General features: G+C 41.4%; 1 protein-coding gene and 1 long non-coding RNA gene across 3 annotated transcripts in view; one reads left to right on the plus strand and one right to left on the minus strand.

Annotated features, from left to right (window-relative positions):
• Nucleotides 1–9,443: 9,443 nt before the first annotated feature.
• On the minus strand, nucleotides 9,444–12,681 carry LOC125483356. The gene is made up of 2 exons (XR_007262316.1): nucleotides 12,588–12,681; nucleotides 9,444–11,525 (listed from the first exon to the last, which is right to left on the minus strand). It is a non-coding gene; the product is annotated as an uncharacterized LOC125483356 (long non-coding RNA).
• Nucleotides 11,726–24,152, plus strand: part of LOC109935878 (probable ATP-dependent RNA helicase DDX10) — a 32,771-nt gene continuing 20,344 nt past the window's right edge. Inside the window, exons 1-5 of one of the 2 annotated variants that reach the window (XM_048598283.1) lie at nucleotides 11,726–11,796; nucleotides 12,637–12,904; nucleotides 18,549–18,609; nucleotides 20,488–20,618; nucleotides 22,370–22,528. In XM_048598283.1, coding sequence (XP_048454240.1) covers nucleotides 12,692–12,904; nucleotides 18,549–18,609; nucleotides 20,488–20,618; nucleotides 22,370–22,528 — 564 coding nt within the window. In that variant the 5' untranslated portion in view covers nucleotides 11,726–11,796; nucleotides 12,637–12,691. Of the gene's footprint in view, nucleotides 11,797–12,631; nucleotides 12,905–18,548; nucleotides 18,610–20,487; nucleotides 20,619–22,369; nucleotides 22,529–24,152 lie in introns of those variants that run through there. The other variant, XM_048598284.1, reaches the window with a different exon arrangement.

Here is a 24,152-nt window from a genome sequence, read left to right on the forward strand (position 1 = left end):
CCACCACCTTCTCAAGGGTAACTAGGGATAGGCAATAAATGCTGGCCAACCAATGACGCCCACATCCCACAAATGACTAAAAAATAGTTTGAGATGCAATTCATCTGAGAGGGGCGAGGCTACGAAGGTGGGATTTACATGGTGACTGCAGCCAGTATGAGAATTGAACCCGTGCTGTTGATGTCATTCTGTATTCCAAGACAGACATCTAGCCCATTAAACAATCCCTAGGGGGATATAGACAGGTAAGCAAGTGGGCAAAAATATGGCAGGCTGAATATAATGTGGAGAAATGCGGGGCAATGCATTTTGGCAGGAAGATCAGAGGACCTACATATTATTTAAATGGAGAAGAACTGCAGAAAGCTACGGAACAGGAATATTTGGGAGTCCTCGCCAATGAATCACAAAAAGCTACCATGCAAGCTCAGAAGGTAAAAGGACAGGCAAATTGATTGTTGGCCTTTATTTGCCACTACCCCTAAAGAAGGCCCTGTACCCACCCTAGCTCAGGCTAGACAAACTTGTTCGCTGCCGCCACTCACCTTCTCTATTCTGCTCCAATGACAAGCTGTTTCTTTCCTGCATTTACTGATGACAAGTTTACTATTTTTAATAAATCCCCCTCCTGGTTTCTGCATCAGCTAACATTGTTTATAGTTGTCTCCCTCCCAGAGATAGAGGCACCAAATCTCTCCTTCAAATCTGCCATTATTACCCCATACCTCAATAAACCAACCTTTGACACCATGGTCCTAACAAACTACTGTTCCATGTCCAATCTGTCTTTCCTCTCCTTCAACACGTCACCTTCCAAATCTGCACCTATTTCTTCCTGGAATTCTGTTTGAAGCCTTCGAATCAGGTTTTTGCCTTTCCATAATATAAAATGGCTCTATATCAAAGTCACAAAGACATCCCGCATGACTGTGACAGAGGTGAACTATCCTTCCTTGTTGTTATTAATCTAGTGCAGCCTTTGACTTTATTGACTATTTTGTCCTCCCCAAGTCTGCCATCATTCAATTGCATGGGACTGTAGAACAGAGACACCTGGGGTTCAGTTACATAATTCTTTGAAATTTTCGTCACAGACAGACACGGTGGTTAAGAGGCATTTAACGCGCTTGCCTTCATTGCTCAGACAGTTGAGTATAGGAGTTGGAAAATCATGTTGAGTTGTACAGGACATTGGTGAGGCCTCTTCTGGAATACTGGGTACAGTTCTGGTCACCCTGTTAAAGGAAGGATATTATTAAATTAGAGAGAGTTTAGAAAGGATTTACCAGGATGTTGCCAGGCCTGGAGAGTTTGAGGTAATGTGTCAGGGATGCCCATGCTTCATATGACAAGTGTGTGGAGTCTTTTGTGGTCAGGTGGCCAATAGCAGAAATGGCTACGAGATGAGTTAAGAGATACAATAAAGCAAATAAGGCAAGTATCATGGCAGTTGGTTAGACAGACTGGCATCATATGACCTTGTGTGGAGCATAGAATGTGGCTGTTTAACATTTTGGAGTATTTTTTAACCAATAAAACTCCATTATCAAACAATGTGATCAGGGTCTTGTCAATTGGCTGAGTGCCAGAGGAGTATGTGAGAGGAGAAGCAGACTTTTGAGATCAAGTCAGCAGAACAAGAGATTTGGTAGGAAAAGTCATCAAGACCAACATTTCCAAAGTACGCGCCCTGAAGTGATCTTCAGAGAAGACAAAGAACCACGAGGCAAGATCTACACTGAGAGCAAAGTTGGCCCCTTCACTTGTATTGGGGTAATATTTGTTTCAAGCCAAACTTATAAAATTAGAGTTAAATGTGAATTAAGTTGAAGTAAAGTGAAGTTAAGTGTAGCGAGTTATTGTTGAAGTTAAGTTAGATGAAGTATGAAGTAAATGTTGCAATGAATGTATGTTTTATATTGAGTATTAGGACCTAAATAGTTAACTAAAGAAGGGTTTATTTAATTAAATTCTGAGTTGGTTCCCTGGCTTTTGTCTGTCACGCAAGGGAAGAATACCTGGGTAAAAGGTTTGAGTACACTTCTTGGGCAACACAGGAATCTGCAGGTCACAGCTTACGGAATAGGTCACAACATGCCCTGGCTGCAGTTTTAACCACGGTCAGAGTTTAAACTAGCTTGACTTAAATTCCCAGCATTCTTGATTTGAGCTGTTAACCAATCTCGTAGCCATTTCTGATGCTGGCCACCTGACCACACTTCCCTGTGCTTCCTGTGAAAGAAGTTGGCAGCACTGGCTCTGCACAAACTAAGCATGGACATCGTCTTCTCAGCTTACATCAGTGATGTACTCCTTGGGGTCACAGATCCTATTTGCTTACAGAGACCAGTTTGGTATCAAACGAACCTCTGCCAGGATCAACTGGGGAAAACTGTCTGTTCTCCTAGTGGATCAGTGATGGTTGGATTCCCTGACGGAGGAGCTCAGGTCTTTTTACTAGAGCACCACCATGACCTGGGAATCCATTTTAGAACTGTGAAAGACACCTGGTCAATGAACTTGCAGGGACTGGGGGTCAAAGTTACCATTCGCCCCATGGTGCTAGACAAGATTGCTGTGAGTGCTGTCCTGTAGAGATCAAGAGCATAAATCAACTGGTAGCACCAATGCTGTGGAACTGCTTAGTCACATTCTCCACCTGAGTGTGTCATTAAGCTGCAGAAGAAGCTCATCGACTTCTTCTGAACTGAATGGACACGCTCAGGAAGGCAGTCAGTGCCTTCACACCAGGCAGTGACTTTCTGCTTTTGGACTGTGTAAGGATACCTGTAAACTGAGTCTCCTCCTAAACAATGTCCCTCAAAGCACCACATTGCTGTGCAGCCTCTGGGAAGCTGCGTGTGTGATGATTTTGGTTTCAGAAGGTGCTGCCCCTCATGGACATCAGACGTCCGTGCACTGGCATAAATAATGAGAGGGGAATATTGCTCCTAAATGGTGTGTGTTGGTGCGGTATTTCCTTCATCAACTGTACAACCTCAAGTACGTCAAGCAGCTCCTGTTTATAAAACTGGGAACCCAGAGCCTCCTTGTGGCGGTGGCCATCTTTTAACAAGAACTGATCAGGGTTTGGAACAACATCAACTCCAGCTGGAAGTCTTTCCAATCAGGAGTGGTGGCAGTCCTCATGGGTTTGTGTGGCTGGTGGAGGTGAGGATATGAGCTGTCAAGGTGACCAGACTTGGGGCCGTATTCGATAATGGAGGCCTGAGCTGGATGTCCCTGGAGGAACAGCCACAACATGCATCACTGGGTGCCATTCGCTAACACCCAGAAGGGTTGAGAATCTAAAAATGTGGAGTTTGGTCCTGACTGCACTCGTTGAGTTGATTCAGGTGTGCAGGACTCTACAATTTGAATTGATATCCAGTTGGAAGGAATTTCCCATCAGTACCATGCCCAATAACCTGAGCTGCCTCTCATGATCACCTCTGTGCCATTCAGTTCGCAGAAGGATTCCATCTATGGAATGCTCTTGCAGACCATCCATTCACTTGTCTTGTGCACATCTCTGGCAAGCCATGGTGTTCCATCCTGCCATCTGGAAAAGGAGGGCTCCCAGATGCTGACAGTTTGGGAGTCCTTCCCTTGTCCATCAGGGATTTGATATGGAGGATGTTGCAACAGCAGTCCTGTGCAACAGATTGTTTCCCCATTCATGGAATTCTAGGTTGCATGTAATTTCGGTCATCTAGTGGAATTTGTCCTGTATCTCAGCAAAATGTGTCAGGCTGCAGTCCTTCTTTTATAATCTGAAGATGTTGCTCCTCAATTTCTGGCTATCTCAAATCTTTGGCCGCTTGGTGCAGAAGGCAGTGGGCAGATTGTGAGAACTTTCTGTGGGACTACTATGTGGCTTGACTAAGGAGGCCATTAAGATCTTCAGGCAGTGGGTGGTTGCGCGGGAGAGGGGAGGGAAGGTTTCTCAGTCTCAATGTGTTTTTACAGCTATTTCAAATGAAGGACATTTGTGGCACGTAAGTAGCGTTTCCACCTCTAAACCAGAAAGTCTTGGCTCAAGTCCCACCTGCTCTGGAGGTGTGTCTTAATGTACCTGAACAGGTCAAGTAAATACAGTTGTTTCTGCTATTATGTGTGTTCCGACATAGCTTTTTGGCTAAAATGTGACTGACGAATAGGAGAAAGCTATTTCTAAAACGCGAACTTGCGTTGGCTATAACATGATTCCATCGGTGCGTGGAGGAGTACGTGTTGACATCACATGATCATTTCATGGTCTTCGTCCTGAAATCGCGTAATGTTAGCGCTGATAGAGTCTCCATACCGGCATAATGTGATCATTTCGTGGCCTTTGTCATGAAGCACTTTCTATGAGAGGTACAGTACTCTGAGATTTTCATTTTTTTTGCAAATTCTGCCATGTTACCCACAAAAATGTGAGGAAGAAGTAACAAGAATGTTAGCTAGAAGCATCTTGGTGATAAAATTTCAGGTGGTGAATGTAAAAGAAAGGCTGTAATACGTTTGGAAGAGCTTTAACATCGAGAATGCAAGTGACATTGTCGTGGAGGCCTGGGCCTGCTTGCATGCATTTTGGTGGAATCTTCTCCCAGATTTTCTTAAGATTTTAAAACCTTTGATCCATCAGAGGAGCTCCCAAGAATCAAAGAACATTATGTTGGTCTTGCAAAGCAAGTTAGATTTGAAGAAGTGGAGAGTGAGGATGTTGAAGAGCTACTTGAGTCCCTCTGTAAAGACCTCTCTACGGCTCGTCCACAACAACTTGCTGCTGAGGGGGAAGTGGAAACTGGAGATGAAGAAGATGAAGTCGAGGATGCAGCACCATGAGAGCTTTCCACTTCTGTTTTGTCTTCTATCCTGAGGGAAATTGAGAAGCAGTTGCAGCTCTTAGAGGACAATGATTACAATGCAGAACACAGCAAGGTAGCATTTGTGGAATAAGATCTTATTTGGCACCCTATGAATAGCTTCTTCATGAAAGAAGAAAAAAGACAAAGCAGCAAAAACTTTAAGTCAACCCCCAAGAAACAGTCAGAAGTCAATGAACCACAGCTATCCACTTCTGGATTAATTATTTTTCACCCTAACCCTGCAACCACAACTGCACCTGAAGGGGATGATGATGATGACAACCCTCAGCCCCTGCATTAACAACAGGGCAACCTCAAAACCTCCTCCCCCACCAAGTCATCTTGATATTTTTTCAAGGTAATGTGTTAAGTTTACTTTTATTTCATTATTAGATATGAATTAAACATTTATTGAAACTGTGCTAACCTTTGTGTTAGACTTTTGAGTGATTTTTGAGCAATTTTGAGTGTTTTTTTCGTGGTCTGCTGTTAATCCCGCTTTTCCCATAGACCCCGTTATTTCAATAGCGCAACTTTCTATAATGCATTGTTACGCAGGAACACAACTGTCACATGGCACATTATACCAGAACTGGCTGTAAATAAAAACTGCAGAAGTATATGGAGAGGAGCACACATTAATCTTTTCAAGGAGGGGGAGAGAGCAGAATTATGGTGTTGACAGAGAGTTTCAGCCATGATCATATAGAATGGTGGAATAGGCTCTATGGGCTGAATGGTCTGCTCTTTCTCCTATTTTCTGTGTATTTTGTTGGGTGTTGGGAATTGCTGAAGAGGGCGCACGCAGTGTTGTCTGGGACATGAAAGACCTGCCTTGACTAGTTGGGACATTACCTCACCGGTACTGTCACCTTAATTTGCTTAGTTAAGTTTCCTATTAAAGCTTTCATTTCTTGTAACAGTGTATTTATGATGCTCCATTTTTAGGGAGCAATTATTTCTTTCTTTTAATTGGCAACCTTTCATTTTTTACTCTGTAATCCAGGAAGACTTGCACTTTGCCATGCATCACCTTTAGTCATATGCAAAAAATGATTGTAATTATGCAATCCAATCCTTTTTTTCTTTAATGTAAGGTATAATTTTAATAATTGTCCTTACATCATGAAGTATGATTTCTTGTTTTATTTGTATTGTAATCATAATTTGTAATGATGACTTTTAAATAAGCTAATTATGCCCCAAATGTTCAGTTGGTTGTGAATAGTGAGATTGGGCTGAGGGGATGGTCAAGTAGTTGTTGGGTTGGTGAGGAGGTAGTTGGGTGACAATTGGGTTGAGGTGGATAGTTGGGTAGGATGGTGCTCAGTTGGTTGGGTGGTATGGATTGGACTGGGGTGTTTGTCACATGGTCAGGGATAAATGAGTGGTCAGGTTAGTTAGTTCAGGCTGGGGGGTGGTATTACCATAGGTCACCTCAGTTCTGGATTCTCACAGTAGAGAAAGAATACTACCACATGTACACTGTCAAATCCCCTCAGGATTTTGTAAATTTCAATCAAGTCATCTCTTACTGTTCCAAACTCCAACAGATACAAGTCCAATCCAGGTATTAATCTCGTAAACCTTCTCCCAACTAAGCTTAGCACAAGCTTGAGCAATTGCACCTCAGCTTCCAATGAGATGTTTTACAGACTTCTGGACTCAACAAGGAGTTCACAACTTCATACCATGAATTTTGATTCTTTTTTACCAAGTGTCATTTGTATCTTTCATAATTTTTGCTTTAAGACAGAACTATTTATTATTCTGCCATCCATGTGTACGCTGGGCCAATGGCTTGGAACTCAAGATACCCATGGCCCTCTGGAACCCTCTCATCTCCCATTCCCTCTACCAATCCCACCTCCTGTCGCGTATTTACTATCCCTTCTGACCTTCCACTTTCCAATGCTGAATGTTCTGTATTCAGCAAAGATCTTAGTTTTATTCCCCTGTGCCCCCACCTCAATAAATTTCAGGCACAACATGATGCTGGACTCTTCTTCCATCACCTTCACTCTGTGCCTATTCCTTTGGACAAATGTCCTCTCCCCTTCCCACAGATGCCTTCACCTATCTCTAACATTCTGTCTCCATCTGGACACCTCCCTCTGGCCTTTTACCTGCAGTTGGCCTGATCATCAGAACTGTTGACATTGGTTGCCTCAATTTCTCTATCACCCCCTTACCCATTCTGACCCACTTCCGTCTGAACTGACTTCACTCCATGCTCTCAGATCCAATGCTGACATTGTAACCAAGCTTCCTGACAAGGGTGGTGCTGTTGTTGGCTGGCAGACTGATCTCTGCATTGCAGAGACTGAGCGCCAGCTCTCAGATACCTCCTCCTTTCCCCTCCCAGACTGTGATCCCACCATGGAACACCAAGCCATTGTGTCCACAACAGTCACTAATCTCAGTTAATGTGATGATCTCCCCACAACTGCCTCCAAGCTCACAGTCCCCCAATGCCACTCAGTCTGCTTCTACCACATTCCCAAAATCCACAAGCAGGACTGCCTGGGCAGACCCATTGTTTCTGCCAGCTGCTGCCTCACAGAACCCATCTCTTTCCACATCGACTCAATTTTTTTCTCCCCTTATCCAGTCCCTTCCAACGTACATCTGAGATTCTTCTGGAGCTTTATGTCAATTTCAGAACTTCCCATTTGCAAGATCCAGCCACCTCCTCTTTACCATGGGCGTGCAATCGTCCATCAGGATGGTGTCTGGATTCTCCGCTTCTTCCTAGAAAAAAGACCTGAGCCATCCCCATCCACCACCAACCTCCTCCACCTGGCTGAGCTTGTCACTACTTTGAACAACTTCTCTCACTTAATTTAGGTCAAAAGGGGTAGCAATGGGAACCTACATGGGCGTCAGTTATACCTATCTCTTTTTGGGGTATGTGGAACATTCCTTGTTTTAGTCCTGTTCTGGCCCCCACCCGCAACTCAGGTACATCAATGACATCATTGCTTCCCTCTCCTGTTCAGAATTAGAAAAGTTCATTTACTTTGCTTCTAATTTCTACCCTGCCCTCATCTTCATCTGGTCCATCTCTGACCTCACCCTTCCCTTTCCTCGACACCTCTGTTTCTATTTCTGGGGATAGGCTGGCCACCAAAATCCACTACAAACACACCGAATCCCAGTTACCTGGACTATAAATCTTCACATCCTGCTTCCTGTAAAGACTCTATTCTCCCTTTTCTCTGTCTCCATCGCATCTGCTCCAGTGAAGCCAACTTCAACAAGAAGTTCTCTGAAATGTCCACCTGTTTCCTGAACTGAGGACACCCTCCCCTCCTCCTCCCCCCACCACCACCATAGTTGACGGGGCTACCAGCTGGTTCCGACCCATTTCCCGCACTTTGGTCCTCCCCCTTTCTCTTCCCTCCCACAACAACAATCAGGTCTCCCTTATCCCCACCAAAGGATGATTAGCTGCCAGTGGGATGGCACCACCACACATATGTCCCTCCTGTCACTTTTCAGCCTTCCACAGGGACAGTTGCCTCCAGGACACTTTGGTGCATTGCTCCTCCACTCCCAACATCCCAACGGCACATGCCCATGCAGTCGCAGATGATACCACTCCTGTCCTTTTACTTCTTCCCTCCTCACTATCCAAGTCCCCAGACACACCTTCCAGGTGAAGCAGTGATTTATCTCCATCTCCATATACCGTTTACTCCTTGCCCCTGCCCCTACCCCTACCCAACCTTCAGCCTATATACCAACCTTTTCCTAGCTACAATCAGATCTGAAGCGTCACTAGATCTGAAACTTTAACTCTGTTTTCTCTCCACAGATGCTGCTGGACTTGCTGAGATTTTTCCAGCAATTTGTTTTTGTTTCCAATGCTTTGCTCCTTTACTACAACAATTAGTTCCTTACCCTTTTGTCCAATGATATCGTTGTTAATTTCCCCGACCTCTGACCAATTCCAGACATTATCTTTTCTTCCTTTCTCAACCCTACCTTTCTGCACATTAAACCCATCATGTTTCTATCTCCCTTCAATCTGAAGTCATATGGACTTGAAATCTTAACTCTTTCTTTCTCCACAGACCTGCCAGACCTGTTGAGTTTTCCAGCACTTTCTGCTTTCATAATTTCCTTCATGGTAGTATTTTGCTTTTACCATAATGCTGACATGTACCTTCCTTTCCTATCCCAAGGTTCTACTCTTAACCTTTGACGCCTTCCCAATCCCTCTAATCCATTTCTCAATTTTTGTCATTACTGTACTACCAATTCCTCACTCCCCTTCATTGTCATTCATGTCTTATTCCCTCAATTAGATTTTGCATTGTTCTGGTGTCTATACAACGTTGAAGGACATTTCTATTCTTTCAAGGTATATATAGCATATTGTGTAGTAATTTATTGTTACATGTGTTTATAAAAATACATTAAAATGTGCATAGGTTGCTGTAATTTGGCTCAGTTAGACTGCAGCTTTAATGATTTATTCCAGTGTCTGTACAATGTTGAAGGACATTTCAGTTCTTGCAAGGTATATATAGTATATAGTCTAGGAATTTATTGTTACGTGTTTATAAAAATACAGTAAAACGTGCATAATTCGCTATACTTTGGCACCATTTTAATTGTATAAATTATAAGAAGAAATAAATCATACATAGTTAGGAAAAATTTCACATTTTTGTTCCATCCATGGCTTCTTGATTTCCTATGTGGCTGTAGGACGCTGCCGTAGCATGCAGCCGCCAAAGATGTCCCTGAGGCCGCAACACCAAGGTGGGAGCACACTGCAGCAGCTCCCGCTGCCGCTGACCAGTCCCAGCACCTCGTCTCTGCCAAAGCCACCTCATCGCCGCCAACACTCCGGCTGTCACCATGGCCAGGAGACTGTCCCAACTCTCGAGGATTGGGGACCATGTCAAACCCCAAGAACAGACCAACCGTTCAAATCACCTTCCACGGACCAAGAGATTATTCACTCTGCCACCGCTGCAGATGCTGCCGGAACATTAGAGCAAAAGAACGGACCACAACTCATCGAACAGCTGCTCAAGCCGTGATCGTCACGGCCACAAGAAATGGATTGGATCCATCACCCGCAACCTCTCTCCACCACTGCAGCCGTAGAATGAAGAACAGATGAATTTGATTCAAGAATAAAGAAAATTTAAACTAAACAAGATGCAGCTGGTCACGTGAAAAGGAGCGGATGGGCCCGATACCCCGAATACCCCCTACCCTATCGCTTCTGCCATCTTGAATCACACTATTTATGTTATGTGTATGGTGGACGGAAGAGGGAATTTGATATGGGTATAAACAGGACGAAAGGGAGAGTTCTGAATTTTGTTAGCTCATCCTGAAATAGCACTCAAATGCTTATGGATGGCATGTATGAAGGCTTCATATTTTTATCTATCCAATATACGTGAAGAAATATGGTTACACAGAATTTTACAGCATTGGAAATCATCTTTCCTCCTGTAGTATTTGCATTATTGTAGCTAGTAATCTTTTCATTAATTACTTTGTTTTAGTACGGATTCTTTTATTTCTTCATATAAACTGAGGCCAGACCCCAAGGCTTCTTGAACCAATGGGCCTTGGGGAAGGTGTGCGGTGTGTGAGGGAAGTGTGGGGTTAGTTGATTAGTTGCTCAGGAGTAAGACTACGTTTCTAATAGTTTAACTTTTCCTGAGTAACTATTTACTTCGTTTCATCAGAACTCTCTGAATTCTCTGATTTAAATGGAGACTTTCAGAGGGTTCTAAGCATAGGAGAATTGCCCAGTGGAATCTCCACTTTTCCAGGCAGATCCTTCAGAGTCTGCTACAATGGGGATTCCACAGTGTCCTGATGCCCAATCACACCTACCCTAGAATAACGATGTCTGGCAATCGGAAAATCTGGGCCATTGTTTATGTGATGATACAGCAGCAGATGCCCTGCTATGAGTCGTTCCCATTCCAAGCTCCTCTGGACCTGACTGGCTGACTCTTACAGCATATGCTTGAACAAATTAGCATTGAGAGAGAGGAGATTTATTAGACAGTAAGTGGATAAAACTCCAGGGACAGTTGAGATGTATCCCACACTGCTTGGAAGGCAAGGGAAGAGATTTTAGGGGGCTCTTAACATTAAGTTTCAAATGATCTCTGGCCATTGGAGGGATGCCAGAGGACTGAAGGACAGCTAAAGAGGTAAAGTTTTTAAAGAAGGGTGGTAGGGATAAACCAGAAAACTGCAGGTCAGGGAATCTATCATAAATGATAGGAAAACTATTGGTAAAAAGTCTGAGGGACATAATTAATCTCAACTCAGAGAGGCAAGGATTAATCAAGAATACTCAGTATGGCTTTGGAAAGGACAGATGATGTCAAATAAATTTGAATTTTTCAACGAGGTGACTAAATGTGTAAATGGTGGTAGTGACAGTTGGTGTAGTCTACATGTATTTCAGTGAGGCTTTTTACAAGGTCTTGCATAGCAGACTGGTTAAGAAGCTAAGAGCTCATGGGATCAAAAGCAATTTTGGAACATAGGATTGCAAACTGGCGCAGTGGCACGAAGCAGAGATTACTAGTTGAATGGTGTGTTTTGCATCTGGAAGTCTGTGTCCATTGGAATACCACAAGGTTCAGTCCTGGGTCCCTTGCTGTTGTTGTGTACGTTAATCGCCTGTAAATGAAAATAGGATGTGATCAGTAAATTTACAGGTGTCACAAAAATTGGTGGGATAATTCATGAGGACGAGAACGCGACAGACAGGCTGGTCACTGGCAAATGGAATTTAATCCTGAAATGTCAGGTGATGCATTTTGGGAGGACTAACAATGAAGATGCATGGGAATATGTGTTGAATGGAAGGGCCCGAGGATGTACAGAGGATCCAATGGACCTTGGTGTGCAAGTCCATAGACTGTTGAAGGTAGCAGCACAGATTGATAAGGTGGTTAAAAAGGCTTATGGAATACTTGCTTTTATTTGTGAGGGCACTGAATTCAAGGAGGTTAGTGAAGCTGTATGTAATGTTAGTTAGGCCACAACTGGAGTACTGCATGTAGTTCTGGTTGCCACACTATAAGAAGGATGTGATTATACTAGAGAGGTCCAGAGATCAACCAGCATATTACCTGGACTGGACAAATTCAACTAGGTAGGCTTTGGTTATTTTCCTTGAAGAGAAAGCTGGGGGATAGGGGATCTAATTGCAGAGTACAAAATTCTGAAGGACAAACTTTTCCCCTTCGTAAAGGGCTCAATAGCCACAGACACAGCCTTAAGGTACAGACCACAAGTTGAGAGGGGATTTGAAAAGTTTGTTATTCATCCAGAGGATTGTGGATATCTGGAACTCATGACCTAAAAGGGATTATAGAAGTGCAAACTCTCAAAACATGTAAGTATTTAGATTAACACTTGAAATCCCATAGTATACAAAGCTATGACCCATTGCTAGAAAATGGGATTAGAACAGACGTGATGATTAGCGTAGACACAATGAGCCAAAGGGCCTCTTTCCGTGCTGTAAAAATCTGTGATTCTATGACATACCTTGGGAACTTATTTGCTTATTAGTTAAACAATATATCTAATTTTGAACCAATATTTTCCTATTCACACTTCCATAATCCTAAAAGCTGTGTTTGGTCGCTTAACCTCTCGACTTTAAACAGGTTAGTATTTTCAGTACTGTCAGTCTAGTCACTTGTCACCGTCTCACTAACAGAGCCACGTTACCTCATTAGTTTGCAGCTACTCGCTCAGTTTCCGTGTCCTCTCTACACAGTGTCATCAGGACGCGCCCGCACTTTGCCCGTGACGTTATTGCTGTGCGCCGGAGGATGTTTGTACTCCGTCCAGGCATGGGGCTGACTGGAGAACGAAGTGGGATGTCGGCCGCCTCCGAAAGGAGCGAAATAATTAAAAACTATCAGAAATGGAAAAAGAGATATCAACGGAAGAAGACCAGGCTAAAGCAGGAGAGGAAGCTGCGGAAACCCGAATGGCAAGTGGAGAGGGAGGTGATCGCCCGGTTGGTGCAGCGTTATCCCGAGGTAGGGGGGGGGGAGCGGCATGTGCTTGTGTGTGGGGTGGAGGGGAGTGTGTGTGTGTCGGGGGAGGGTGAGGAAGAGCGTGAATAGACTGTAGGAGGAAAGAGTGGAATGGAGTGGAGTGGAGTGGAGGTGTGGAGTAGAGTCGTAGCTATGTTTGGGAGAAAGTGCGGGACTAGGAGCGGGAGAGAATGGGGAGGGGGAAACATAGTTGGTGTGTCGGGGAGTCAGGGAGGGCCAGGTACACAGAGTTGTAATTCAGTGCTCACACATGGTTCAACCATTGTATAAAACATGGTGTTCGTGGCAACAAGACTGGGTAGCTTGTCAAAATCGCCAGATCCATGACAGGAATAAAGTTATTAACGTTGAGGGAATGAGATCGTAAGGAATAGGTGCGGAAGCAGGCCATTCAGCCCACTGAGGCTGCTGTACCATTCAATGAGATCATGGTTGGAGACCCAAATTAACCACACGAGCACTCACTGTCTGTGGAAAGGCCTACGTGACATAACGGGCTACAAAATGAAGCAGAACAGAATAGTGGACAAAAATACATCCTGACTGAGGTGGTCAATGCATTTTACACTCGGTTTGAACAGAAGGTCAGTAAAATGATGTCATCTGCCCTGTTCCCTCAGTCACCGCTGCGATGCCTGATTGGCCTCCTTAAGAGTGAGTCCATAGAAAGTGACCGGCCCAGATGGATTCCCTGGCTGTGCACTCTGATCTTGTGTGGAATAGTTGGTGGGAGTATTTGTTGACAGCTTTAACCTCTTCTTGCTACAATCTGAAGTTTCCACCTGCTTCAAGGACACCACCATCAAGCGAAGAAAACACATGTAATGTGCCTCAATGACTACTGCCGAGTGGCTCTGACCTCCATAATCCTATTCCTGCTTTCTCCCCATACCCTTTGATTCCTTTAGGGCTAAGAACCATATCTAACGTCTCCTTGAAAACATTCAATGTTTCAGCGTGAGAATCCGACAGGCGCACCCCTCTCTGGGTGAAGAAATTCCTCACCGGTGGATCCTTCCTGCATTTACCATTTATGGTCCTGTTACAATTTAGTAGACTTCTGATGTTGACAGACCCTTGCCCCTCATTGTTATAAACTCCAAGTAATATAGCTGGTATATATTCAAAATCTCTTCAAATATTAGTCCTGTCATCTCGTGAAACAGACTAGTAAACCTACGTTGCACTCCCTCCATAGCCAGAACATCTTTCCTGCAATCAGGAGACCAAAACTGCACGCACAACTCCAGGTGTGATCTCATCAAAGTCTTGTACAGTTGCAACAAGACATTACTCTCCTGTACTCGAGCCCTCTTGTTACAGAGCTCAACACCGTACTTGCTGCGCTAGCATGTTTATTTTATAGAATCCCTACGGCGTGGAAACAGGCCCTTTGGTCCAACAAGTCCACACCGACCCTTGCAGCATCCTACCCAGACCCATCCCCCTATAACCCACACACCCCTGAACACTACCGGCAATTTAGCATGGCCAATCCACCTAGTGTGCACATCTTTGGACTGTAGGAGGAAACCGGAGCACCCAGAGGAAACCCACGCAGACACTGGGAGAATGTGCAAACTCCACACAGACAGTTGCCCGAGGCTGGAATCGAACCTGGGTCCCTGGCACTGTGAGGCTGCAGTGCTAGCCACTGTGCCACCCCAACCTGTGTGCAAGGAAACCCTCAACTCACTTACGTCTTTCACAATCTATCACTGTTCAGATAATTTGCCTCCCTGTTTTTGCTATCAAAGTGGATTACTTCACATTTATCCACATTATTCTTTATCTGCCATGCATCTTTCCAGTCATTCAGTTTGGCCAAATGAAGCATCTTTGTATCCTCCTCTCAGCTCACGCTCCAAACCAGTGTTGTGTTATTTTCAAACTTGAAGATATTAACAGTTAGTTCTCTCATCTAAGTTATTAATATATATTGTGAATATCTGGATTCCAAGTACTGATCCCTGAGATAGCTCACTAGTCACTTGCTGCCTCTCTGTACCTGTTTATTCCTACTCTTTGTTTCCTGCCTGCCAACCAGTTCTTTATCCATGTCAGTACACTACCCCCATGCTAGTTTTTTGTATGATCTTATCAAAAGCCTTCTGAACGTCCAAGTAAATCACATCTTTTGGCTCTTCAGTATCAACTCTACGAGTTACATCCTTGAAAATTTCCAGTAGATTTGTCATGCATGATTTCCCATTTGTAAATCCATGCTGACTCTGTCTGATCCCGTTACTGTTTTCCAAGTATTCTACTGTTAAATCTTTATATAGTGGAGTCTAGCAATTTCCCCACGAACAACATCAGGCTAACTGGTCTATAATTCGCTGTTTTCTCTTTATCTATTTTAAATAGTGCGACTATATTAGGTACCCTCCGATCCATTGTAACTGTTCCAAAGCCTATAACAATCTTGAAAAATGACCACCAATGCAACCACTAATTCTAGGGCTCCTTCCTTAAGTATATGGGATGTAGCTATCAGGCCTTGAGCATTTATTAGCCTTTATCCTATCAATTCCCCCATTGCCATTTCACTATTGGACACTGATTTCCTTCAGTTCCCCTCTCTCAATACACCCTGTTTTCACTAGACCCTATACACTTTTGGGATGTTGTATGTGTCCTCCTTTGTGAAAACAGAACCAAAGTACATATCTAATTGGGTTGACATCTCTCTGATCCTCATTAAATTCCCCTGTTTCTGAATGTCAGGCACCTACTTTTGGCTTCATTTTCTGTTCAGATATCTATAGAAACTTTTGCAATCAGTTTCTATGACCTCATGAGTTTACTCATTTGTTCTATCTTCCCTTCTTAATCAGTCCTTTTCCATCTTTGCTGAAATCTGAACTCCCAGTCCTCAGGTCTGCTGCTTTGAGACCAATTTGTGTGCCCCTTCCTTGGGTCTCATGCTATCCCTAATATCCCTTGTTAGCCATGGCCTGAATCCCTTCCTGTTTTGCTTTGATAAGGAATAGAAGGATATTACTCAGTATCTGCTGAAGGTCAAGTGGATTACTGGGTCTGAACTGGATTTTGTTCATGTCAGTTGAAGGGATATTAAAGTTTTAAGGTAGAAATTGAATTTCATGCCTAATTTACACCTGTGAAATGGGTGCAATGAGGCTCAATTTCAGGGACCAATATTTGGCACCCCAAGAATGCCTTTAAATTCATGCAGCCTAAAATTGATTTGACTTGTTTTTCAGGTGCTTGGGCTGCCTAATATAATTGTGAGCAGCTGGTTTATACCCCTGGAGAATTTCAGTTACCATGAGCAAAGCAGGGATCAGGCCTGTGCCCCACTCCTTTAAGAAAATTTTTCACAGAAATCCGCTGTGGCTAACTGATTTCTAGGCATCCTTGACATTTGGTGCCATCTTAACTGCAGCCCTCTGCCTTCCTCCTTCAGAAATGATGCATTAAGTGATTCATGAATTAAATATTTGTACATGTAGAATAAATAAGGAGGAATTTTTTTCTTCATTTTTCTCAGCAGTAGTGTTAAATGAATGTCTAATAAGTTGCTAAATTTTGTTCAATTGTTGGGAATTTAATTTGAAATAATTCCTAGTTCATGCACACATTTTAAAGAATCTCTGTCTCTGGATGTTGGGTTCTGGTTTGATTAGGCTTTGTTTTCATTGATTCCACGTGCCAGATTCTTCTGAGCGTATCCTGCTCTTGGTGATTGCAGACCTTCTTTCTGGTATGGACTTCCATGGAGGTGGATTTGTTTTCGATGCTGTAATGGGAGATTTCTGCAGTTTTGCTGGCATTGTATACCTGCCCTTATGATGGGAAAAGATGTTCTTTTATGAATTTCCTGTTTGCACTTTTTCCCAGACTTCGAGGAACTTGATGGAGAACTCTATTCATAAAATTTTTACTGGCTAAAGAAACGCCATCTTAATGCAACTCATTGGGTTTTGGTCCTGTCAAGTACTGACAATCTGTCCAGCACTTCTTCCTTATTCATTTTGAGCCCTTCTGGTGGCAGAGTTTTCTTCTCTGCCACCATAGCCTGGATAGCATCACCCTCCTTTTTGTAAATACAGATGGAAAATATTTAATAATTAATACCTCAGCAGTGCCCCATACCCCCATGGGTAAATTCCCTTTTTGGCCCCTCATTGGCTGAATCAGGCTGGGTATTTTTATTTTATAGATGGTTACTTTTGTTTTAAATTTGAATGAAAATTGTCTTTCTTCCTTTGTTGTGGAGTCCAGTTCATATTGGTCTCAAGGCCCATAAATTGCAAGGTGTGAAACCCATGTTGAATGAAATGCTTGTTAATGGCTTTGTTCTCATTCCCTCTCTCAGTGGCACTGATGTGTCCATTAGTCACATGTACAGGGAGTCTAGTCCTTTTAAGTATTCCCTATTTTGCCCTATGGCTTTACAATGGATTGCATAGACTACATTGTCTTGTTTGATTTATAAAGGTTTCCCCAATGTTAAAATTTTTGAATAATTTTTAAGCGTTTGCCTTTTCCAGATTGTTTGTCCCAACAATTTGTTGTAGATTGTATCCTTATTCTAACTCTAGTAACTGGATTGTAACTTCATCAGGTCTATTAGGCTGAAGAAATTTATTAAACATACTTCAGACAGCAAGCCTATTTCTATTTTATATATGTAGACTCTCAATGCTCATTATAAAATGTATGGCATTTAGAGGTATGGGAAGTGAGTTAACCACCTCCATAAAGTGATATGAGCTTTTCATTTAATGAGATCCTTCTGTGCTACAGAATTCAAATTTACGTCTCATTAAAACATATGAACATGTGAAGAGGTGCATTAGCTTGGAGAAAAATCACTGAAATGTGAATTGAAACCATTCGTTGTCTGATGGTTAGCTTGTACTGCAGATATAATTTGTGTATCTTGTTGCACGGTTAGATCTTTGGAAGTCAGTACTTTGACATACTTGTCAGCACTCACTTTAAGCAAATATGTTGAGGGAAAAGAAACCTTCTAAATAAACAGCAAAGCTGAAGAATTGAATGAACGATGGTTTGTTTGCATCGAAAACCACCACAGGCCAATAAATGTTGGCATTTGAGCAACTTTTTTTATTAACCTTGTGACAAGAATTTTGACATTTCCGTTCTCCCAATTGGGCTTGGAAATTAGACCATATTCTTCTTCGACCTGTTGTTGCAATGCTTGATGGCAATCATTTATATCTGGAAGGTGACAAGATGAGGTAGAATCCTTGATACGTTTCTAAGTTTTGACTATGCTTGGCATACAAACCTCCTTTCTATTCCTTAGCTTATTTGACATCATTTATATCTTTTCTTAAGTCTCTGTTTTACAAAAACAGAGTGTGACTATTTAAAAATACCTTGGCACATGACTTTCTCTCTTCTGCATTCTGATTTTTTGCGTGCCAAGAGTGTAGAAAATCCAGATTCACTTTATTTGAAAGGATTTGATGAGGGAAGAGAATGTTTCCACTTCTAGGTCTATTCAAAGCAAAAGCCCATAAATATAAGATAGTTGCTAATAAATCTTGTAAGGAATTTAGGTGGTTATAACTAGCAGCAAGAGTGTTGAAGCAGTGTGAATCATTTGTGTAAAAATCTGTTTTTTGACTTTCAGATAAATGCCAAGGAGGTGGTCAAATTTTCAGATCTTCCATTATCCAAAAAAACCATTAAAGGTAAATGTTTTTTCTACCTTTCACAATGCTTTCTTCATCAGATCAGTCCATTTTTCTTCCTTGATATCTATCTGTTTTTTTGTACAAGACTTTACGAAAAATGTGCCTTGTTTTAAGTGTGGCCGTAACAGTTCCCCTGGCAAATATTTTGAAGAAATTCAGGGGTATTGTCCAGGTGTACTGGCCAATAATTACCCTTCAGTTAACATCACAAACAGGACATCCCAACAAGCAATTGGGAAGGAAAATGGCATGTTGGACTTCATTGCTACAGGGTTGGGTGCGAGAATAAGGAAGTCTTGCTACAATTATGCAGGGCTTTGATGAGACTTGCTCTGAAATACAGAATGAAATTTTGGTTTCCATGTTTTCGGAAGGATGTTTTTGCATTCGCGACGGCACCTTGATGCTGCATGGGATCAATTGTGTAAGATTGTCCCGTGAGGAGGGCCTGAATAAATTTTATCTGTGTTGCTGGAGTTTGGAAAAATGAGACGGAAACTCATTGAAACATTCAAGGTTCTGAAGAGTCTTGAATAGATTAGACATTAAGAAGCTGCTTTCCTGCCAGGAGGATCCAGACATGGTCTTAGGGCTAGGGCCGGATCATTTTAGACTAACTTGGGAAAAGTTTTATTCACTTGTTTTAAAGGGCTATGGTTTTTTTGGAATCTCTACCCCAAAGCTTGTGGGTGCTGCATCATTGATTGCATTTAAGGCAGAATAGATAGGCATTTTTGTGCCTTAGAATCAAGGGATGTGGGAATTGAGTAGCAAAATGGAGCTGAGGCTAATGATCAGCTATGCTGGATTACAGGCTCCCCTCCTAACAGCACTGTGGGTGCTCCTAAGGATTGCAGTGGTTCAAGAAGGCAGCTCACCATCATTTCTTCAGGGCAATTTGGAATGAGAAAGAAATGCTGGCCTAGCCAGCAAATGCCCACTTCTCCTAAATAAATTGGGAAAAAAATTATCACGATGTTGCCAGGAATGGAGGGTTTGAGTGTTAAGGGGAGGCTGGGGTGTTTTTCACTGGAGCGTAGGTGGTTGAGGGGTGAATTTATAGAGGTTTATAAAATCGTGAGGGGCTTAGATAATGCGAATGGCAGGTGTCTTTTCACTGGGTTGGGGGAGTTCAAAGTTAGTGGGCATATTTTTAAAGTGAGAGGAGAAAGATTTAAAAGGGAATTGAGGGGCCAACATTTTCACACAGAGGGTCGTATGTATGTGAATGAACTGCCAGAGGAAGTGGTAGATGCAGGTACAGTTACAGTATTTAAAAGGTGTTTGGACAGGTACATGAATAGAAAAAGTTTAGAGGATATGGTCCAAATGTAGGCAAGTGGGACGAGTTTAGTTTGAGAAACTTAGTTTGCATGGTTGAGTTGGACTGAAGGGTCTCTTCCCATCCTATTTAACACTGAAGCTGAGATAGTGACTGTCCCTCCAAGCCAGAACAGCCACTATGCACTCTGAAAAGCAGCACCTCCTCAGCTTTTCAAGGCAGTGCAGTCATACTAGTACTGTATTTGTATCTTTCATGTGGCATTTTGTGCATACAATCTAAAGAGCATGTTTTTTGGGTGAAGAATGTATTACAGTATTAACTATTTTACAGTCTGCAGGATCATTTCAGCATGCACCTCATCTAGCGTGGAATATAGCTCTGGGGAAATATAAATATCGAAAAGTTGCTTGATTCTCCATATTGCAAGATTTATGTCGTTAGCCTTTTAGTTCCGTTCAGTACTGTGCTCCTGATTGAGTAGAATTATGGAGAGAAATAAAGCATCTGACAATATTATCTGTGCCTGAATTAAACCGTAGATTTAGCTTAATCTGTTTTGGAAATTTGTAAAGGTCATATTCTCTTCACAGGTTTGTTGCAGGCTCAATATCGTATGCCCACAGAAATACAGAAGCAAACAATTGGACTAGCCTTACAAGGCAAAGATATTCTTGGTGCTGCAAAGACTGGATCTGGGAAGACGTTGGCATTTATTATTCCTGTAAGTGACTGGGATTAATGGAGCATGATTTCTATTAATGAAAAGCTGATTTGACAGACCAAGCAAATATGAATGATATTTATGAAATAACATGCAAATTTGTTTGGTAATAGAGTTTCTAAATAGTTTTGTGTCTGTGTGCATTTTAATGAGCAGTTGTAATGGCAATTTAACAGGTTTAAACAAGTAGTTTCCACTATAGTTATGGAAATATAAATTTTTAGAAATGTAAATGACCAAGTGTTTACATTTAACATGAATGGAATGTTTCATTTGAATATCTTTCCAATTTCCCTCTGGCCTCCGTCCCCATGTCGCCTGAAGACAGTGTGCGTTGTCACAGAATATTGATTTTATCTTAGGCTCTGAGTTAATGATAGTAAGGGCAGTGAAATTGTCAGAATTCACATCATTATTCCATTCAAATTGATATCATTTCTGGAATCTACATAAGTGCAGAACAAAGGGAAATTCCAGAAGTTGCTGTCAGTAATTCTGTGCTTTTCCAGAGTGTGTTCTGTTCAGATCCCCCAGAATGCAATCAATGGAGGACCAATTGAATTGATAAGAGTTTCACTCTTGCACCAGTTCCCTGTTTTAAAAAATACTCTTGAAGTTACATCTTGTAGAATGAAATTTAAATAGTTTTTTTAATGTAATACTAACTTTGTAGTTACCTGAGGCTGAGAAACTAATGTTACATTGATGTAATGTCAAACTTCTCCAAAACTTGAAAAAAAATCCACATTTAAAATGTTTATTTTAATGCTTGTTTATCTTTATTTTAGCTTGAGTGCTAATTAAATGTATTTCATTACCTGAAAATCGAGAAAAGAATGACATCTGTTAAGAGTTTTTAATTTCCTGGTTTTCTGTATGAACATTTCCAAGTGATTGACTTGCTCATGCTTGCTCATTTCACTGCTGCTACACATTGAAAGGTTCCCTCAACCTGCCATCAAATTTAAACTGCCACTAGGAAAAGTATAAAGTTGGTAAAGCACACAACAGAAATTGCTAGATTTGTGTGGGGCTTTTCTTAAAGATGAGTGTTGTTGCTTTACCACTGACTATAAAATTTGAGTGCTTGGTTTGTGTGAAAAATGAAGCATTTTTATTTCCCCACCCAGCCCTATCTGTAGAAATATGAGTTAAGGACAGCTGCTTTGCGCCTATTTCCATTCTATGAATTTTCTTTTTTAATGATAAATGATTTGGTGCAGCCTGACACAGCATCACGTTCTTGTGAATTTGTATACCCGCTACCTGTAATGCAAGTTGCTAATCAAATATGGGTTGCACATCCCCTGCTGAGGTGTATATTGGATTCCAGTCTATTATGATATTTATTCAGTAATTGGGTGGACCTGTAACAGGATTTCTTGATTATTGGACTGTTATTGCATCTGTTGTTTAGTTACACTATTTTAAATGTTACATTTTTCTGGTTGATGGGGCACTATGTTTTAAGTGATGTGAATCTGCTTATTTAATCTGTTATTGTTACTATGTATATCACTTTACAAAAACAAATACTTTCTAATAACTTTATTCCCAATTTTATTGCTGGATACCAAGAAATTATACATATGGCAATTCAGATGCCTGGCATTTGAGTTTACCATTTGTATAATTTGATTCAAAGGAAAGTTGCTCAAAAAAGATTAGAAATCTGGAAGGTTTGTACAACTCATTAGACAAGCTGATTTTGTTGATCATATGCTAATAACAGTATTTCTGCCACTCTGCAGATATTGGAATGTCTTTATCGTCAACAATGGACATCGGAAGATGGATTGGGTGTTCTTGTCATATCCCCTACAAGAGAACTCGCGTATCAGACCTTTGAGGTTCTACGCAAAGTGGGGAAAAATCATGAATTTTCAGCTGGGCTAGTAATAGGAGGAAAGGTAGGCAATAACCATGTACTTCTAGAACTATTGTGCTTGGAGATTAAAGTATAATGCTACGCAAAGGGTAAAATATTAAAATAACATTAGTTGGGCCATAGTTTGGTTATTTCCTCAAAAATGGCCAGCTCTTGACATGTCAAATAATGACCAATGTTGTCAGGGAACTGTATAATATTCAAGTTTTCCACAATTGTTGCCATAAGTGTTAAATATTACCTTGTTTAGATGATGCCTGATTGTATGCTGAATTTGCAATTTCTTTTTATCAGACTGTAGATTTTTCAAATCTATTTAGAAACATCGAAAGCATTTGTTAATAGCAAAAGGAATCTTATGTTTACAAATACTTTGTCTAGTTGGATGTATTATGCAGATTTTCCTGTCAAAGTAGTGGGTGAGGATAATGACCATTGCTGTTACTTATGTGTAAATAGTACAACAATGTCAGGTGTGTTTGCCTTTTTTTTTTGCAGAGTCCCTTTTTATGAAAATGGTACTTCACTGTCCATACTTGACCTAAATGCATTGAGTGATGAGGAATTGCTGTTTCCCTATTAGATCCAAACTAAACTTACTACAGAAAGTTAAATCCTATCATTTCACATCTAATACCCCTTTAATAATATGTTAATGATATGCTAATGAACCTCTTCACGTCTAAAGATTAATTATTGCCATTTCTTCAGGTATTAATTGTTGACAGTTTCAAAAATAATATTTTACAAAGCTTTACATTTTCTGTTGTTTGCTTTCTGTCTCTCATATACTCAGTCTCCTCTCGGTTCAATATTGTAGTTACTCCCCCTGTGAATTAATTCAGTCTGAACAATATGGCCACTTTCCTGTAACTCATGTCCCTCATTCTAGAGTTTGTGATAAATTCAACTATTAGTAACAGTAGAAACTTTAATTTCTGTTGGATTTTTAAACATTGTGTATCATCCTTCTGCACTTCATGACAAACAAATAGAGATACTGGTGTAGGTGAAAGAGGTGGGTTTTAATACAAAGATGGTGTGCTTTAGGGCTAGACTAAGTATGTTTCCATTCATATGTTACTTTAAAATTTTTGAATGTTTTGAATACTACCTCTCCTCATTTTTCTTCAGAGAAGGATGTTCGAATTTTTAAAACTTTCTATAACTGAAGCCATAAGCTGATAATATTCTGCTTTTCTATTCTTCCTGTCAAAGTGGGTGATCTGTTATTTTCCCACCTCATCTTCCGTCTGCCAAATTTTTGCCCGCTCTCGTAGCCTATCCATGTCCATTTGCAGTCCCTTGTGTCTTCCTCACACTTGCTTTTAAATCTATTTTTGTATTGTTAGCAAACTTTGTCTTTTAATCTGAGTCATCAACATAGATTGTAAATAGTTGAGACCCCAACTCTGTGCGACCCACTACGTAGTTGCCGAATTATTACTGAGCATGTAATGATGTAAGAGATCACATCATGGAGCGTCTCTGAAGCGATGCTACTTGGTAGACTGCCTGCTGAGTTTGGGTGGAATTAGTTCATAGAATGTTGGGTAAAGAGTAATCTTTAAGAGACCATAAGCTTCAGTAACCTCTCTTAAGCAAAGCAGAGCACCCAATGATTCATCACCAAAATAACAGATGAT

This window comes from Rhincodon typus, chromosome 6, assembly GCF_021869965.1.
Source record: "Rhincodon typus isolate 14 chromosome 6, sRhiTyp1.1, whole genome shotgun sequence".
Lineage (NCBI taxonomy): Eukaryota > Metazoa > Chordata > Chondrichthyes > Orectolobiformes > Rhincodontidae > Rhincodon > Rhincodon typus.